The following is a 19,401-nucleotide window of genomic DNA, read 5'->3' as shown; positions in this document are numbered from 1 at the left end:
ACAACGTTTGAATCTTAGTGTCAGACTGAACTGTTGGTTGAACTTTAAATAGACCTGAATCAAATTTGATGGTACCTGAATTTCTACAATGTGACTTTAAATAGATTTGAATCATGGTGACCCCGTTTGATGGTACCTGAATTTCTACAATGTTGTGGACGATGAACATGTCCTGGAGATCCTCCATCGCTCCCTCCATCCAGTTGTTGAAGGGCGCCGCCCTCTTGGCGTACTCCAGGTAAAGCTCATCTATGGACTCCAGCTGCTTCTCTGTTCTCTGTGGACGAATGTCATGGAGTTAAAGCCTCTGCTTGGACTCCAATTTGACACATGGAGAGTGTAAAAATACCACTGTATATTTCATAATAGAGAAGCACTTGCTTTTGAATGAGTGCTCATCAGTTTATTACGTATATATATATATATAACCTGATGAATCTGAAGTTCTGGCACATTCACATTCAAAGTTAAGGCCTACTATCTGACTATAATAGAAAACAATCCATCAGTTTACTAGCAGTTTACTACCACACATAAAACTGAATAACACGTGAGTCATACCTCCAGTGACTCTTTGCGTTTCTGAGTAAGAGCTCCCAGAATGTCCCACTGTTCACAGATCTTCTGACAGCGAGCATTGACGCTAGGGGCATCGTAATAATCCAGCTGACTGGAAATCATAAAAAAAACCAGAGGGAATCAATTTACACACAGTGGAACAAGTAGCTCCAGAACAAAAACCTCCTCAGTTTTATGTTCTTTCGGAAAATTGCTATCATCTTGGCGAAGATCGAGAGCAAACAGCTGTGAACAGAATTAGGGAACTTAACACAACGCAGTAGCTGGAGTTTATTACGTTAGTTGGGATGAATGTGTTTTTGTCCAAACCATTTTGTAGCAGTGGGTGATAGTTGAGGAGAAGAACTCTGCTTAAAAACGGAATCCTCACTTGAGCTCCTGTGCGATGGCAGCGATCTGCTCCACTCTGTCCTGATGAGCTGCCAGGTCGCTCTCAAAGGCCTCGTGCTTCTTCAGCAGCGCCTTGACTTCTGCCAGGGTGGAAGTCTCGTAGTCCTTCTGGGTCAGCATGGCCTCCTTACCTGAACACAATATAATATGAACTTTAAGCATTGTTTTCTGAATGTAGAAGCTCAACAAATCTGATATTACAAGATCTACAGAAATCCCTTCTCTAAACCAGGGATTTCCAACCACTGGGGCGTGTCACATAAGTGTGTCATGTGAGATCATCTAGTGTTGAATTATGCATTTCACCTAAATTGGTTTGAAAAAAAAAATTTATTTATTGAAAATAATGTCTATTAATTCACTTTAATTGGTTTGAAAAAATTATTTATTTATTGAAAATAATGTCTATTATTATTAGGCAGTGAAAGGCAAGACTTCCACTAGGTGGCAGCAGATGGCTATAAAAACTAAAGCTGACTCTTCATCTTCAAGATATCTTTTCTAAGCTGTTATACATTTAAACATTTTCTTGCTCAGCTCTGTAAAACAATTAGCAAATATAAGTAGCAAAATATTGACTACAAAAAACGTCAGTTCTTTTAAGACTGCTCCATGATGTGGATCTGCAGTAAACACTGAAACACTGACGTACCATCAGTCCAGGATTCATGGATGGCAGCTTTTTGGTGGAACTTCTCTGCCAGATGTTCCAGTCTCTCCAGACGTCTGATCTCACTCAGAATCCACTCCTCGTAGCCTTTTTCTGCTCCCTCCAGCGTGTGCCACGCTCCATTGATGTCCTGAGGGGAAGCAGCAGCAGTTACTGGTATTTAACCTTTACTGCTGGGAGTGAAATGAACATCTACAGCAGAGGTGTGTTCAACAGGGGGTCTGCGACCCACAGGGGGTTTGGCAGAGTTGCTTCGGGGTTCTTATCATAATTCTGTGCAGATTATGATAAAACATAATAAAAAAATATTTTTGTGCAACATATAAACAGCCAAACGTATCAACATTACTGATGCCGGCCAGAACTGACTTGGTTTTGGTCTATCTGTTGTGTGAACTAAATCCAGTTTTTTTATGCAGATAGCACAGAATCCTGCACAATTCAGTTTGAGACTTACCGACATGAACAGATTGAACAGCACAATTCAGTTTGAGACTTACCGACACCATGCGTCCCTCTGATGGCATGAAGGCAGGTCTGTTGCTGAGCCGCAGTTTGGTCTGCAGAGTGTTAAAGCTGATCTCAAGCTGACATTTTTCTTGGACCTAAAGTTGGAGGAACATGCTGTTGTTACTTTGAAACAATAACATCAATGAAAGAATGAAACCATGGGGGAAGCGGGTCAGTGAATGCAGCACCAGAGTTGAAACAGTGAATGAACCTTTGGTGGTTTGTGGACACAGCGGTAGTCTCTGAAGTCCTCCTGTTTGGCCTGGAGGTCTTTGACAGTTTTTTCTGGGGTTCGGTTCTCCAGCCATGGGATGGTGCGGTTGATCCATTCCAGCAGCTGAAGGCAAACATGAAGATGATGAGGAGACACTCCACAAAGTTGACTTTTATGGTTAGCTGGACATTTTTCATTTTTTAAATCACAAAAACAACGGCACAGTAGTAACGAATCATTTACTTACATCACTGGCCAGTTTCTCATAATCCTCCATCATTTGCTCGTTCTCCTGGTTGACGGCCAGCACTTTACAGATGCGATTTGCAGCCGTCTCAGCCTAGCAAAGAATAGAGAGCTCAACAGCAGTCACAGACACGGGGCATCATCACTGTGCACAAAGCTTAGTGACAACATTCGCTGTGTCTACGATTATCTCTCTGTGTTGCAAATGAACGCTGTAATTACTTTTTTTTGTAGTAACCTTTGACTTTGAGATTTGACTAAAACCACTAGAATTAGAAAAGTCTTCTCTCCAATCGGGTGCATTCACACTCCACACACAGGCAGTGAACTGGAATAAACCTACACCTAAACGCTAACAAAGAACTGTCATAAAGAACAGTCTCTGTGTTTGACTCAAACATGCTGCGGTTGTTGCTGGTTAGTCCACTGTGTCAGAAACTACATGTGTGTGATTTTAAAGCTCCATGCGCCTCCTGTCACAACTCAGGAGTCAGTGCACACGTCTAGTTACAGTTTCACGTAGCGCTGTGGTCCACGTCAGTGGGTCTGTCTAGGACATTACACCACTGATCCACTGGAAATAAAAAAAACACAGCACAGACAGTCTGACAAGGGGGTTTGTTTTGTATCCTTAAACATAATTATCTCATTCCATCACTACTGACTTTTGCTTGCAGATTTTCATCTTTTAAGATAAACACATTTTCATAGGAAACACATTTGACATCTGCCAAATTTATAGGAAACACATTTGACATCTGCCAAACATAACACAAAAATACAAGTGACAAATGAAAATTGTAATTAAAAGAACCTCTGTTTAGACATGAACATGTTTCCTCCCAAAGCAGAGCTGATTATTAACCTGTGTGTGTACAGCTACGTTCTGTGTAAACTACAAATGGTTTAAATGTGTTCGTGGAATATTCTGGTTTTCCTGACAAACATATGGAAAAACAGTTCTGTCTTTTTGTATTCCTCTGTTTTTTTTTTGGTTTGTTTTCCCTGGTCATTCAGTTGGCCACGTTTCATCTACACAGACAATCACAGATCGAGTTTGATCCAGTTACAATTTTTGGAAGGAAGAAAAGTTCATGTCTAACAAAACAGAAATCAAAGCAACAGAAAAGCGTTTGAGAGTGAAGTCCCATCATGGTCCCAAATAATTACATTGTCTTTAAAACAAACTACCAAAAACATCATTAACCAAAATAACTGAAACCTCTATGTTTTACTTCAAGGTTAACTTTTTTTTCTTTTTGGAAATGAACGATCAAATCAAGGTGACTGATGGGAACCATGGAGTTTCTTTAAAAAAATAACAAAATAGAGTTACTGAAGCATAGAAATGTTAATGTTAGTCTGAAGCGTGAGGAGTTTACCTTCTGTGCACCAGAGAAGGCGTGATAGAAGCAGGACACATAGGTCATTATGGCCTTCTCATCTGGCCTCAGCGTACCAACGATGTCTACACATCACCCCAGCGAAAAACACAGGTGGACACAGAGAGAGAGAAAGAGAAAGAGACCAGTGAAGACAGAGCGACCCAAAGGTGTGAGATCCTCGTCTCCCACTGGAGGGGACGGGGGGACGGGGGGACGAGGCAGCACAGAGGTGGCTGAGGAGAGAGTTTTAATGTCATCGTCTGATCCACGACTGCACACCGCTCCTGCTTTAACGCCATCACCACATGAACGAGACTGGGTTGATATTATAAGGACAAAGACAGGGGACGGACAAGCGTCCTTTGTTTAAAGGACGCTAAAAGGTTGGACACTGACACATAAACTGGTAAATGGTTGTTCGGTTCAGTTTCTGTATTTTTTTTTTTTCATTTTTAATAAGAGAACTTCTCCTTCATCACTGTGGTCTATAGATTTTTCTCCCCAAACAAACATTTCTAGTTATGTGTCTTTGTCTCAACAAATGAGTGTGTTTGTTGAAGCAGTTGTGTAGAGACAGTTGGACCATGCTGGACAGGAAGCAGCGGCAACACCTTGTTAGTAACAGAGAGTCAAAGGTCAAAGTCCAGGTCACAGGGTACCTTCTGCGCTCCAGAGAAGGCATGGTAGAAACTGGAGACATAAGTCATTATGGCTTTCTCATCTGGACGAGCAGTGTTCACAATGTCTACAAGGGGAAGGTTATGAAGACACACACACACAGGCAAGATGATGGACATGTGATTATACACAAGAGGACACGTGTTTGGAGAACAAACGCTCAGAACAAACGGTACAGGTTGTTGAAGCTGCAGGCAGCAAATTCAGACGATAAACACAGATACAAATTAAACACAAACAGTAACGAGACACAGGTCAGACCAATGAATCACTGCACTAAAAGGGTTACTTCACACTCACCTTACGCACGTATTTTTTTTACAGTATGTATTTAATATAATATTTTTAGGTCAAATCTGCTTCATCTCTTATTTAGGATTATTTTGGGGCAACATATAATAACTTCAGTGTCTGGTGTTTTCTGCTGTTCAGATTCTGCAGCAGCACTGGACACAGATAATGACTGCAGCTAATGTTACATTTAAGGCAACAATTTTATTATGCTACAAAAAAAAAAAATCGGCCAGTTAATTATTTATGAAATATATATTTATATATATGTAAATGTATATATATATATAAAGTGATGATGGTTGACCCAGACACACACACAAAGACAGCTGAGACAACAAGTGATGATGGTCGACCCAGACACACACACACAAAGACAGCTGAGACAACACAGGGACAAAGACATGTCCTTCACATTCCGAAGCATTCAAGGACACACAGAGTTACAATGGGACGGAGAAATAGGTTCAGAGGTTCCATTGATCCTGAGGAAGATCTGATCAGATGATCAGCTGTAACAGCTCACACACAGTAACAGATCAGGAGACCCACAAACATCACATCACATCACATCACATCACATCACATCACAGACCCTGACTGCAGTGACAAAAAAATGATATTCAGATCAATAGATTCATGGGAAATGCTAAATGCTGTCCAACTACATATAAATAAATAATGTATTAACTTATATCATCTGTATTTAAAGAGTACAGCGATGTCATGGACATTAGGTTAAACAATAACAGACAGTCATACAGTGAAGGCTAAAAGTGATCTCGATTGACAACAAAAACACACTTTCTTTTAAAGGTGATAATTAAAAATGATAATTTCACAATTATTTTATCTTCAGCCAGGGTTTAGGACATCAGTAAAAGTCACTGTCTTACCATCTGCGTCCAACATCTTGGGGATGTCCAGGTGCTTCTCAGCCACCTCGAAGGCGTTGTTCAGATTGGTCACAGGGTCGTCCTACACAAGCAGTCGGTGTGAGACATTTGTTTAAAGATTTATCAGTTGTCTGTTTGTTATGTGCATGTGTGTGTGTGTGTGTGTGTGTGTACCTTTCTGAGGCTGTCATAATCAATGAGGTCAGGTCTGTGTCTGTGGATCAGAGCGTTGAAGGCGAGACCATCCTTCCAGCTGTTGGACAGAACAAATAATTATAAGACCAGAGAAAATAACCATATTAATGCAATCACTGAAAAATACAGGTGCATGTTCCACCAACAGGGGGCGACATTAAACAGAATACGAGCAGTGAAAACGAGATGGGGTTCAGTGTGACTTTTTAACATTTGGTGCAGGATCCGGGGGTCTTACCTGATGTGGAAGTTCTGCACGTTGACGTTCTTGTACGGAGCCGTCTTCCTCTGACACCACAACAGAAGACCCTCCTTTGCAGACGTCTCTGCAGAGTGGACAGAAGAGAGAAGGTGGGGACATTAGGGTCAATCAGGAGCGTCAGTGAGTTTATTTATTTCACAGCTCATCATCAGAGATGAAACAAACAGAGAACACCAAATCTAAAGTGCTCTGCACTTACACAGGATGCTTTTGTTTACAGCATCAACAGCAGAAAAGTATCCGTCAGTGGAGGAGGAGAACGAGGGGGGGGGGGGGAAAAAATGACTCTGCATTTCTTGTGGTTCCTTAAAGCCTTGAATGTTTATCTGATTGGTCAATGTTTAATGTACCTCTGACAGAGTAATAAAAGAGTAGCTTATACAGTACTTATAGAAACTGTGTATTAGTCCTTTATAGCCCCATTGTAAATGTATGTTTGATAATGTATCATACAAGCCACGCCCCCGCGGTGCTGTTTAATGTAAATAATCTCAGAGTGGTAGGAGGTGATAAAACCCAGGAACTCGCTTTCAAAATATAATCACTCCTTTATTAGGAAATATATGGCTTTACTCTTTTACTGATGATATGCAGAATCACACTGTCTGGTCTATATATACACAAACTGTCTGTGATAATATAATAGAAGCTGCACCAGAAAATATTTTATTAGTATTTTATTGTAAATTTAGCCAGATATGCACAGTTTTTTATCATTTAAAAAGTTCAAAATTGTTTCAATTTGGAGGTGCAAACGGCGGGGCGGGGGACTAACAGTGACATCACAGATTAGGTCAGGAAGAAATGATGTGCTATTTAAAGTATTCTTTCCTACATTAATAAATACTGTCAACATATTTAGCCTCACTGCGTCTTGACCCGCAGCATATGATTAGGTGGGAATCATGTGTGACAATAACACTGCACATACGTACACGTCAATCATCATCACTGTTCAACACGGCATCGTTAGCCCAGACGGTGGCAGTCGGAGCGTGTCACTGTTGGTGAGTTTACACAGCTTTGTGTCCGAGCAGATGTCAAACATCAATCTCTGTCTCAGGCCTCAGTCGGTTCATTAACACTCATAAGTCGGGTGACATCCACACCGCCGCTGTGCCCTTCAGCAAGGAGCTGCGTGTGTGTGTGTGTGTGACCCAAAGTGACACAAATTGAAGCTTTACCTTCTACTGAGATATCCTGGATGGCGAAGCGAAGGATGATGGTCCAGATCATTCCCAGTGTCATCTTCGCATTTCCATCCACAATTTCTAAACAAAAAACAAAAAACACACAGATTAAAAAAACAAACTCAGGTTCAATTCGTATCCAGTCACTGGAATTTAAATCCTGTAAATTCAACAGAGATCCGTACAGTCTTACATCTGCTTTCCCTTGTTAAGTAATGCCAGTACACCCACACAAGTGCACTTAGTGTAGCACGGCAACAGGGTCTCCAGAGAGACCGCAGGATGTTCTAATGAGAATGTCTTGTGTTATTATTTAGTGATGACAATATATATCTGTATTTGTAATATATAGAAGGAGGGAGAGGAGGTATATAGTTGCAATGTTTTTGTCCCACAGACATCCAGATATCAGACAGGTCAGTCAGGACATACTGGAGTACAAGGAGACTGACTCAGAGACCACAAACACAGTAGATAAAAAAATAATAACATCTAACCTTAACCTCCTTCAGTTTATCAGCTGCAGCCTGGGACTGATGTCTCTGAATCACTAGTTTGAACTACTTTTCTATTTCTGTTTGCCCTGTATTATTTCTGACCCATTTATGTCAAAAAACAATAATAAACTTGAGCCTTTTTTTTCTATTAATTAATTATTAATTATTTTTGCTCCTTCTCAAACAGGCCTTCTATATAGTGAATTCAGTTTCTCAAATTGATTAACCAGCCAGTTTACCATAAACTGTAGTCAAAATGAATGTGTGTACGGGGGATAACATTCATGTAGTTCACAGTTCCTGTCATTTAGAACTGAATGTCGTGGTGGACCTGCTCACCCTCGGCTCCAATGGAGACCAGTTTCACTCCCTTGCTTGCGATGAAGCCCAGCGCTTTGTTCACGTTGTTGATTTTGTGGACCCTCATCTTGCCTCGCTCAGGCTTGGTTAACCGCTCGCCTGTGAAAACACACACACACACACACACACACACACAGGGAGTGTGTTAGCTCCTGCTTTGTTTCCACAGTCTCAGCAGAAAGAGAGACCGTGACGGTCGAAGTCACTCCAGTGTTGTTTGCAGCAGAAGTAACTGAAGTCGTAGTGAAAAAAGCGGCAGCCACATGAAAGGCCGCGCTGCCTGAGAGCCGCGGAGACGATGATGTAGACGCCAACAGAAGCAGCTTCTTTACTACATCACAGCAGGGTTCACGGTGATACAGAGTGACAGATGAACAGCAGGGTGTTCCCCAAACCCCTGTGATCCACACTGTGGCTGGAGTCAGTGAGTGACCACACCCTGGAGGGGGACAGCAACGCTGCCCGTCTCCGACATCTGAAAACGTTTATCATTCTGAGCGACGACGCACGAGACTCGGCTTTGAAACTCAGGTCACGGCTTAGTGACTAATGAGTACGTGTGCGTGCACATGTGTTGGGCGGGGCCGTTATCATTACAACCAGTGCATTTTAATTAATAACGTTTCAAACTTTCGGTAGCTTTCATATTGCGAGGCTGCATTACCTGAGATGACCTCGAGGAGCAGCATGAGTTTGAGTCCGTCCCTGAAGTCCTCCTCAATGTTTTCGATCTGCGTACCTGCCTTCCGTAGGTGGGAGTTGCACCAGGCAGTGAATGTCTAAACAAAAACACACAAACAGGACATAAGTGATTATTCAAAGGCCAGCGACGGAATGTTTTGGTATTTGTTCCAATAATAAACCAAGTGGAATCAAAGAAAGTCAATTCAATAGACAGGAAGGAAGGTCAGGGGTCGTCATGATAGAACAGGACATAGGAGGAAAAAAATGAGAGGACGTTGGATGTTATGAGACAATATGTAACAAACTACAGCTATTATTATAGAAGAATGTCATCCCTAGATCACAAACATGGAAATGTTTTTTGACATTTTCTACTTCAAGTGAAACAATAAATAAATAAATGCAGTCTTTGTTGAATCCTGCTGATCTGTGCCACAAAAAAGAAATAAAACTACAACCGCTGGCACATCAGAAACTACCAGTGTGTAAACCCACACGGACAAATGGAGCCACAGGTTGAAACACACTGCCATTAATCCTGAAACCCCAACAGGGGGCAGATCCCTCTGATATTTAGAAACCAGACTGGAATCACACTGACAAACATCTGTGACACATGTAATTAGATATCAGAATGGTCCACCAAATCACAAACATAGGACATATGGAGGGAGGGCGAGGACACACACGCCTAAAATCACACACACACATCAATAGCGTTTGGATGTGTGTGTGTTTGTGCCTCTGGTTTGCCAACATTTTTATGAAATCTGTTTTGAATCATTTTATTTTGAAGGAGCTCGTGGCACCAAGGTGGGCACAGGACTGTGGACAGGCTGTTGTCCTGACATCGTCCCCAGATCTTCAATACAACAAACCTCCAGCGTCAAAGTCACTGGTTTTCTAACAGATTTTGAACTGACTGCAGAAGTCCAGAATGTAACACATGACCTATGACCTATGGTCCAGAATGGCTTGTGAAAACCTGGAAACATCACTCCCATTACATAACAACTGATGTGAGACGTCTCTTGGCTTTAAACTGAAAATGCTTCCACCATATTTTAAGACCCTTTCTTGCAAAAAGAAAAAATGGGACACTTCTCAAGAGAACCAAAAACCGAGTGTCAAAAACACAGTTGTTTCAAAGTCAATGTAGACCATCCTATCCAACTCGTTATCCAACATGTTTTTGTTTTTTGTTTTTTGTTTGCAACATCAGCCCAACTTTCATAAAACGGTTGTTTCAAAGTCAACGAGACATGGATGTTGACAAAGAAAAAGAAAGTCAACGTAGACCATCTTATCCAACTCGTTATCCAACGTTTTTTTTTTTTTTTTGCAACATCAGCCCAACTTTCATAAAGTAAAGCTGTGAAGGCAAACTATTAAAGTCAACATTTTCTGCCCCCTGCAACTGCAAGAGAATTTCTGTACAAGTACAATGCAACATGAGGCTGGTTTAGCCCTTTACCTCGGTCGGTGTAAACATTAGCAGTGTAGTAAAACTCAAAGATCGAGTACACATTACTCTGTAAAAAAAATATCACAACTTCCACCGACAGACCAATAAAAGAAGCATCAGTCAGTATACAGTGAATAACTACCAACATGTCCACGACTGTTTATGTTTTTTATGTGTTTACACTGGACGATCAGAGTCACCACTGCACCTCCTCTTCCTCCCTCCTTTGCTCCGTGTGGTAGTAAACATTATGACTGGGTGCTGCCCCTCTCCCCTCTGTCCCACTGCAGCCACAGGCACAAAGCACCCATTCAGCCTGCTGGATAATAGCACCCTTTACTCTGGTCTCGCCTCTTCTCCCCCCTCTGTCCCCATCTCCACCAGTCCAACACCAAGCCCCGGTGGACCTACCAGTCCTATGCACAATTAGAGAGTTTCCTCTCTGAGACTTGACCAGGACACGAGGAGGAGGAGGAGGAGGAGGAGGAGGAGGATCTTACATAAACAAACACATATACAGACGGGCAGAGGAGGGGGGGAGTGGAAAGACAATAACCCCCTCCCACCCCGCGCTCCCTGTCTTTACACACCCTCTCTCCCTCGCAAAGTTTAAGACAATGCAGCAGGAAGTGGCACTGCAATGACAGGAAGTTCCTGCTCCGTTTAGCACACAACAATGTGGTGATACATCCATCAGTGTCAGCAGTAATCCCAGTCTGTAGCCTTTAACCTTGGATCGTGAGTGAAGAAATACGATTTTATTATTGGAACATTTGTCCATGTCCAACAGCGTGTTTATCTCTGTGGTTATCGTTTAATAAAGAAAGAAAATTGAATATTTAATCGTAGAATTCAGCAGAACCTGATCCCCTCGGACTGCAGCGTCTTCACCCCTTTACCTGAATTTTCTTTTTTTTCTCTTTTGCAAGTTGTAGTCAGATGTTTAGCATTAATATGTGAATAGGAATCATTTGATTTGACCAAGTTATAAAACTGGATTTTTAAGGAACCATAATGTGTACAAGACATTAAACTCACAGACTAGTGCATTCATAGGATGTTCATACAGCAGCTTCCAATGCTATGAATTAACTAAAACGCTTGAGGTAAGTTATTATCCAAATTATTTTTTTATCTAAAATGCTTGAGGTAAGTTATTATCCAAATTATGTTTAAATAAAAAGCAATATCTATTTTAAACCTTAGTAATGGTAAGAATGAATCCACTAACCAATCACACCTGTACTAACCCTAACCACTGTGACTAACATTGTGGCACACCAACATTGTGGTGCAGCAGTATGTGTGTAAATATGAATTATAACAAGGCTGCTAAGCCCTGGTCCAACAATGACTACTACTACTACTAGATTATACAACATACTACCAACAGAGGGCGCTCCACCAGTGTTGTTGTATTAACTTTGATTATTCTGGAGGCCATAAAACTTCTGTGTCATTCCGGTACAACTGGATGTTGCACCATCTTAGCGTAGCTCAACTGTCGAAGGCCTGTGCACATCAGCCCATGAACACTGACTAACAGAGAACTAATAATACTTCTCTTCACTTCCTCATCCATCACTGCTCTGTTTCTTATTTGTTCCATAGTCCACATTAAGTTTTGAGATCAAATTAAGTATTTTGAGGAACATGTGTCAGAATTCTTCAGCAGCTTAGTTAGTGTATCTTTACTGTCAGAGTTGCAGCTCTCTCCTCGTGATAACAGTCTATATTAAGTGATTCTGATTCCTGGACAGACTGACCAAACAGTGAGTGGATGACTGCCAGTAATGTGTGTCAAAAGGCCGAGTGATTAGATGATTAGATCACATGACTTCTGACTTGAGTTCAAGGCAAAGATAACCAGATGAACAGCTGTGTTGACCCAACGACAGTAAGTCGGGATTTAAATAAACAAGGCGTTTTCACTCGAGGTGTGATGAATCTTTCAGTATCTGTTACAGAACTCTTGTGGTTTAAAGATTTTACCAGAAAATCCAAATTAAAATTGAGAACATCAGTGCTATTAAAAAAAGCCAATACCAAGCTTTGGGTTGACACATCTGCTGACACAGCTGCTTCATAAATGTTACTAGTTACCGATCGAACACATGAATCTCATTAAACTCAACTGTTTTTCTGATTTCGTTTATGTTGAAGCTGTTGCTTTTCTCAGATACATACACAAGACTGTTTTCCTAGGGCGGACGTCTCAGTTGTTTGTGTTGTGTAGAAGCTCCGAGGGCATCTGGAAGTGTTTAAAGGCTCACAGTAATATTGTACTGCAGACATGTGCACTGACATCTGGAGGCATAACAGATACCAAACATTTTGTCTTGTATTCTGCAAAAAAAAAATTTTTTTTCTTACATATACTGTATATGAAGTTATTTACATTCGGTTACTGCAACAGTTGAAGCAATGAGACTAGAGACGATAAAACAAAGATTCTAAACGAGGTTTTATTTTTTCCATAGTCCAGACTATTTTCACTATTTTTCACTTTTACTTCTTTAACTTCTATTCTAACTCTACCAAGTCAGTAAAACAACACACACCGGTACATCTGGAAACACGTAGTTTTAGAAAGCACACAACCCAGGAGAAACTAAAAACTGTTTTTATGTGGATGGGAAAAATATGTTGTTGATGAGTTTGGTGTTGACGAGTGGCTGCACTTTCTGACCTCAGTTAAACAGCTTTCTTGCAGTTTTACTGCACAGTATGTGGAAAAGAGAGAGAGGCCAAATGTGGTGGACGGGGGTCAAATGTTTGATGTGTGCTAACACAGACCCCCCCGCACCCCAACCCTCACCTTTGTTTGTCAGTGTACCCCCGACAGCCTTTCATCTTTGATCGAGGGCTCGGCCAATGGGGTTCAGAGGCGAAGAGTCACGGCAGCAACAGAGACACAACACGCTGGTTATGTAAACGGATGCCTTCTTTACACACACATGCACGCGCACAAACACACACACACCACACCTACTGAAGGACACTGTTTCAGACAGAGATTTGTCATATCACCACACACACACACACACACACACACACACCTATCATATCACTGTACGTCTTACTCTAAACGTTTCATGCCTGCCCATGGCTAAAGACAAACGATTCCCACACTCATATTTTCAGTGTATCAAATATGTTCTGTTGATACCAACCGAAAGAGACAGAAAAGAAACATTTTTTATACACACACACACACATTCTACACACACAGGTGTGGCTTTCCAGTACACCTGACAGGGATTAACCTGAGCAAACACAGTGGTGTTTAACTGCAGTGTATTCTGTCAATTATGTTGTGTTTGTTTGTGCAAATTATTTTCAGATACCAATGAGCTCACACTAACCACTGACAAGTGCACACTCTGACTGTTATTTTTGTGGATGATCAACACCCAGAAAGGTCGAACGTTAAATACAGAGGTCTCTTAATAAACAGTCACGTCCGACCTGAGTGTGAGTCACGGCCGTACGTCTTCACACCCACACAGTAGACACTATACACTATAGAAGTTAAACAGGCTACCTTCACCGCAGCAACACCTCAGCTGCACCTTGTCATTCAGATTCAGGCAGAGACACGCAGTGAGGAACAATTGTGGAAAAACAAGACTGTGACAGTGACGGGACGGTGACGTCAACGTCAGGACTGAAACACCAACGGTTCTTCCTGCATGAGACGACGCTCCGTGAAATGCAGTTTATATGATTATTGACTACATGTGATCATGTCCGACACTGTACGTTTGAGGAACATCTCTGCCAAAGTGTAGATGTATTTATCTATTATTCGATCTCTGGTCACATTGAAATGTTCATGGTATTGACTGGCTTTCACTTTCAAGTCAGTATCATAATTATGACGGGATCAAAGGTCTGTGTTATGGAGGTCAGACGCGGCTCTCCAACATCAACAACACAACAATGACAGGCGGAGGTTCTGCATCGGGATTTTATGTTTTTGGCTACATCAACTTCTTGACAGTGACACCTTTATACTAAGTCTGGTTAACCTGCGTTAAGCTGTACAGTTTTTGGCTACATCAACTTCTTGAGTCTGGTTAACCTGCGTTAAGCTGTACATATAGACTGGTTTAGCGAGACATCCGTTCTGCCTTACAAAATGACCACTAAACTGTATTCCATCTTATAATGGTACTGTTATACGTCTGCATTCTACCAGACCACGGGTCTCAAATCCAAACAAGCTGGGGGCAACTGTGAAGGGCCCAAAAACAAAACTAACAGGCAGTTAGACTACATTATACTGACACCTAGCTGCAGGCTGTATGAGGGTGATCCAGTTTGACACTCCAGTTTGAGACCCTTCCCTTGACACATCTGTCCTTCCAGCTGATCATTAGAATATTTCTCAAAGTCAACGCCCACACATGTGACGCACACATGTGACTCAACCTAAGGATCTGGGGCTGGAAACATTAATGTAAAACGGCAGCAGGTGGCCAACAGAAGATTAATACTGTGAGTAAAGAGGCTTTAATGTTGATTTGTGGGCTGGAGGTGAAACCTCATGAGGCAAATCCAGGCTAAACTGGATCAGCTGTACCAGGCTTAGATGAGCCAAACCGAGCTGGCTTGGCCCTGCGAATAAAGCCGTTACTAGTCTGGCCTGGGCCTGGGTTTGGCTTGACACAAGGCTGTCTATTCTCAGAAAATCATCATTTTGAAAAAGGTTTGTGGCCTACGACACAGAAGCACCGCTGGTTATTCTCACGCATGTTCAGTTTCAGACGGGTTTGTTTTTGTGCACCCAGTGACGCAGCGCATATATAGAACATATAGTTTGGTCAAGATGTGTCTGTGAACAGGAGAATAAAGGACATATACTGTATAACCACAGGTTATCTATTCACAAGAGTGTATTAATAATTCATCAGCACACAGGTTGCACAGTTACACAGTAAAGAGAACCGTTTTAATGAGTCAATCCTGAGTAAAAACAACCGGTGAAAGAACGTAACAAAGCACAAGCGTGACTAAAAAGCAAGACCCATAACTCTTAACTTTGTAAAAGAACACTGCCAAATTTGAGTTGATCTTCTGTGGTGTCTCCTTAAAGGCAGCCTAGAATTTTAGTAGTAAGTTCCAGAAATAAACTCGGTTATGGGACTGGGTGTCTTTGGCTGAAACTTTCTATCCCTCTGACATGACTAGCCATTTTCATCTCTAATTTAAAAATGTTTACCTGTCAGAAAAGCAGATCAAGTGGGACTCACATTGAGCAAAGTAGGTACCAGAAGCTCCAGTAGGGGGCCTTCTAGGTGCAAGTCAACCTTAGATCCTCTATATATTATAGAGGATCTAAGGTTGACTTGCTCTTCACTGAAGGATATAGAGTCTATATCCTTCAGTCGAGACAGTACTGCCTCATGTTAGCATCTGTTATAGAGTCTATATCCTTCAGTCAAGACAGTACTGCCTCATGTTAGCATCTGATTAGCTGTTTCAAACCGATAAATACAAAACTGAAGCAGTGCATTCAAGGGTAAGGGTTTCTACAAAACCTGGAACCTGGAGTTTTACATTTATTCTTTATTTTTTTAGCTTGTTTTGGAGGAACGTTGACATCTATACATGATGAGACAAATTCAAAATCTGAAATAATTAAAGACAAGTCTTAAAAGTTCTGTGTGGTTTGAATTACTCCATATGCAGACGACAATGAAGTTTTGTTGAAGTGACAAACAGATGACAACACAACTGACATAGGATATAAATTATACATGTTTTCATCCATGCGGTCGCACAAGAATGTATTATTTATTATTTCCATTTATATTTAACTTCTTTTCCCTCACTCCTGACTAAAGTACATGGTAATATCTTATAAAGAATCATCATGCAGCCCTATGTAAACACAAATCTGAAACCACAATGAAAACAGAGTCCTGAAATGCTGCCCTTTAAATTCCACTGCCCTCTCAGCCCCGACCATTCAACAGTGAGGTAACTGAACACTCCTTCTGCTACTGTGGACTGCAGGAATACAACACCATCGCTCAGGGGGCATGACGGGACCATGGAGGAATTATGATACGTGAGTGTTTGTGCACATACATGCACCGAGAGGCTGAACAGGAAGAACCAGGCTCTGCCTGAGTAAGTAAACAGACATTTGGAGATCGACATTTTCCCACAAAAACTGCCAGCATTTTGCAAATGATGATTGATAACAAAGTGGTATGCAGTGAGAAAGCCAAGTGTTGTGGTTCCACAGAGGGAAGAACAGCCGGCCAAGTTGTTCATGTTAAAATATTAGTGGTCACCAGGGAAATACCAGTGTTAATAATGAATCACGTCGGCACTGAGGAGAAAGCAGAGGAGAGGGGACAAGTCGGACGACACGGAACTCTGCTGCAGGGGCTGTTCTGGTGTCATTATCCTCTCAAGTCTGGACAGGTGATCATTAACGTGTGCACAAACACACACACACACAGAGAGACAGGGAGCCTCCCTTTTTCTACGTGTGCTGACAGGTACAGTCAGTAAATCACAGTTATAATAAGGAGACAATCTTTCATCATAGAGGACACACACACACACACACACACACACTTTTCAGGGTGAACTAACAAAAGACGTAATTGCTGTGAACTCCTCAGCTCGCCTGATAGGCCACGGTGCAGAGACCTGTTTCAGACTAACTGATCAGAACAAGCATCTGCAGCTGCATTATGTCAGACACACGGACATCAGAAAGATTCAACTTAAGCCTCAACACAGAGCAAAATAAAAAAACAAAGGGATGTCAAATCAGAGGGAGGACGATGGGGTGCAGGAGAAATAGGTTAAGACATGGATTTATCTCCACTGAGAGAGAAAATAAATGTGTCAAAGCCATAATTAACACCAGAGGTTTATTTTTAGGGTTGCGTTTTTACGCTGATGCAGAGCCACTTTACTAAAAGCTTATTAAATTGGTGTGTAATAATAAAACAGGGTGAGAAGCTGCAGTGCAGGAGATGGAGTGAGATGAAGAGATGAAGACTCAGTATGTATCAAAGACCCTGAACGCATCCAAACGACTACGTTTCCCCTTTCAAAAACATCGTTTTATAAATGAATACAATCTCTAACCACACCTTTGGCTCGGTGCTGGTTTGAACGGTTTTCTAAAACAATCACACAAACGCAACGTATATGATGTGACTCGCTGACCTAAGATCCATTTAAAGCGGTGAAGGGGTGGAGAAATGGAGGAAATAAGGGAGGGAGGGGTGAAGAGAAAGAAGGGAGAAATTAAAATGTCAAGCGCAGAGGTTATTTGATCATTTATTTATGCCTCTTCCTGTCTTTGTTACTCTACAGTTAAGACCAGAGTCAGGTTGCATGACCATTACCCATGTCCAGAGTATGTTTCTGCTAATTTCAGGAAAAGCTCATTTGTATCACAGAAAAACACACACAACATGCTGTACAACAGCAAGGCACAATGATGCTTCCACTAGTAGAAGTCAATTTCACAAGAGGAAATAAAAAATATATATTTAAAAAAATACTTTTTAACTACGTTTTCTAGATTTCTAGGTTCTGACTAAATGAGTATCAAAAGGGTGGGATTGATAAAACCATCGTTGGCGCCAAAACCGTTCATAAGTCTCAGGGCAGAGATATTATGACCCTCCATGTCCCTGTATACCAACACCAGACTGTATGTCCTTCTGCGGGGTGTCAGTAGGAACTGTTGCAGTTTTGGAGGCCGTTGTGGAGGCTTCCAGAACTTATCGCAACACTGTTGCATAACGTGAGTTGACACAACACGACCTACGACAAACAACACGTACAAATCCTTATCTGCTGGATTTGGACTTTATTCGTGCAGTTGATTTAGCCGTTTCCTCAAAAACAAAAGAGCAGAGAAGTAGTTTGGGTAAAATTCTTCTAAAAATTAAAACTTTAGTTTACTGACCAGGTCACAACTAATTCTATTTTTTTTCCATGCCATAGTGGTTGATATACTGTATGAATTTCTTTTTTATTGTCCACCACAGCTAAGGACAAAGTTCTGTCACAGTTCAAACCGGAAATGTAAACTTGTACCATTTAACTGTTAATAAAATTTTTATTTGACACCTTGAAGTGCAGACCACGGTGTTTTGTTTGCTTTAAAAGTGAAGGGAGGAGGAGGAGGAGACTTGAGGGGTCAAAGAGATTTAAAAGCCAACATTTGTTGAGATTAATTCAAGGGGAAAACACATAGTTTCCTTTTAGTTTAAAATTATGATCACACAAAAGCTAAACAGATTTAGTTTTATTGTCATAAACTTGCCAAAATATTACAACTGATGCTACTAATAAACCAACGGTTCCTGCAGTGTCTTACTCAGACTTTCAGCTAAAAAAAGCACAGTGTTTTTCATTCTCCCAGGCTTTCATGGAAGGAAAGAAATAAGAGAGCAAACAGTTTGTAGATGAATAAGCAACAGCGCTGCTGAACATGACAGAGACGTCAGAATAATTTTCTTCCTCCTGACGACTCCCTTTTTGAAGCATCCTCCACACTCCCTCATCCGTTACTTGCTTGTGTAGATCAAGCCGCTGTAATGCCAATCATTGGCTGATGAAATATTACTCAGAGACCACCAACTGATTACTTTTAACTAGAAGAGGCTAGATTTGGATTTGGATCCTGGAGAACGTGTCAGGATCAGCAGCACTCCATGTGCAACATCTGCTGCCCATATCACCAAAATCATCTTGAATATTCCCTGAGTCGATTTGTCTCAGAGATGGAAACAACTATAAAGTAGACACTGTATTGAATAAAAAAAAAAAAATCAAATTAGGATGCAAATGCGAGGAGAAGTTACAAACTAAGGAAAATCCAGAAGCATTTTTCTAAATAAAATT

At 41.3% G+C, this 19,401-nt stretch overlaps 1 protein-coding gene across 3 annotated transcripts in view; it reads right to left on the bottom strand.

Moving 5' to 3' along the window:
• actn4 (actinin, alpha 4) overlaps window positions 1-19,401 on the bottom strand; it is a 45,214-nt gene that overhangs the window by 5,916 nt on the left and 19,897 nt on the right. For 2 of the 3 annotated variants that reach the window (XM_025055131.1, XM_008308916.3), the window contains exons 2-15: window positions 9,028-9,142; window positions 8,343-8,462; window positions 7,501-7,587; window positions 6,293-6,380; window positions 6,034-6,112; window positions 5,860-5,941; window positions 4,654-4,739; window positions 2,611-2,703; window positions 2,361-2,486; window positions 2,140-2,244; window positions 1,622-1,769; window positions 950-1,100; window positions 562-670; window positions 137-277 (exon numbers count right to left, since the gene is read on the bottom strand). In XM_025055131.1, the coding sequence (XP_024910899.1) occupies window positions 137-277; window positions 562-670; window positions 950-1,100; window positions 1,622-1,769; window positions 2,140-2,244; window positions 2,361-2,486; window positions 2,611-2,703; window positions 4,654-4,739; window positions 5,860-5,941; window positions 6,034-6,112; window positions 6,293-6,380; window positions 7,501-7,587; window positions 8,343-8,462; window positions 9,028-9,142 (1,530 nt within the window). Of the gene's footprint in view, window positions 1-136; window positions 278-561; window positions 671-949; window positions 1,101-1,621; window positions 1,770-2,139; window positions 2,245-2,360; window positions 2,487-2,610; window positions 2,704-3,991; window positions 4,078-4,653; window positions 4,740-5,859; window positions 5,942-6,033; window positions 6,113-6,292; window positions 6,381-7,500; window positions 7,588-8,342; window positions 8,463-9,027; window positions 9,143-19,401 lie in introns of all 3 variants that reach the window. The other variant, XM_008308917.3, reaches the window with a different exon arrangement.

Source organism: Cynoglossus semilaevis, chromosome 4, assembly GCF_000523025.1.
Source record: "Cynoglossus semilaevis isolate Cse_v1.0 chromosome 4, Cse_v1.0, whole genome shotgun sequence".
Lineage (NCBI taxonomy): Eukaryota > Metazoa > Chordata > Actinopteri > Pleuronectiformes > Cynoglossidae > Cynoglossus > Cynoglossus semilaevis.
The sequence above is the reverse complement of the archived record's forward strand: the minus strand, read 5'-3'. Positions and strand labels throughout refer to the sequence as shown.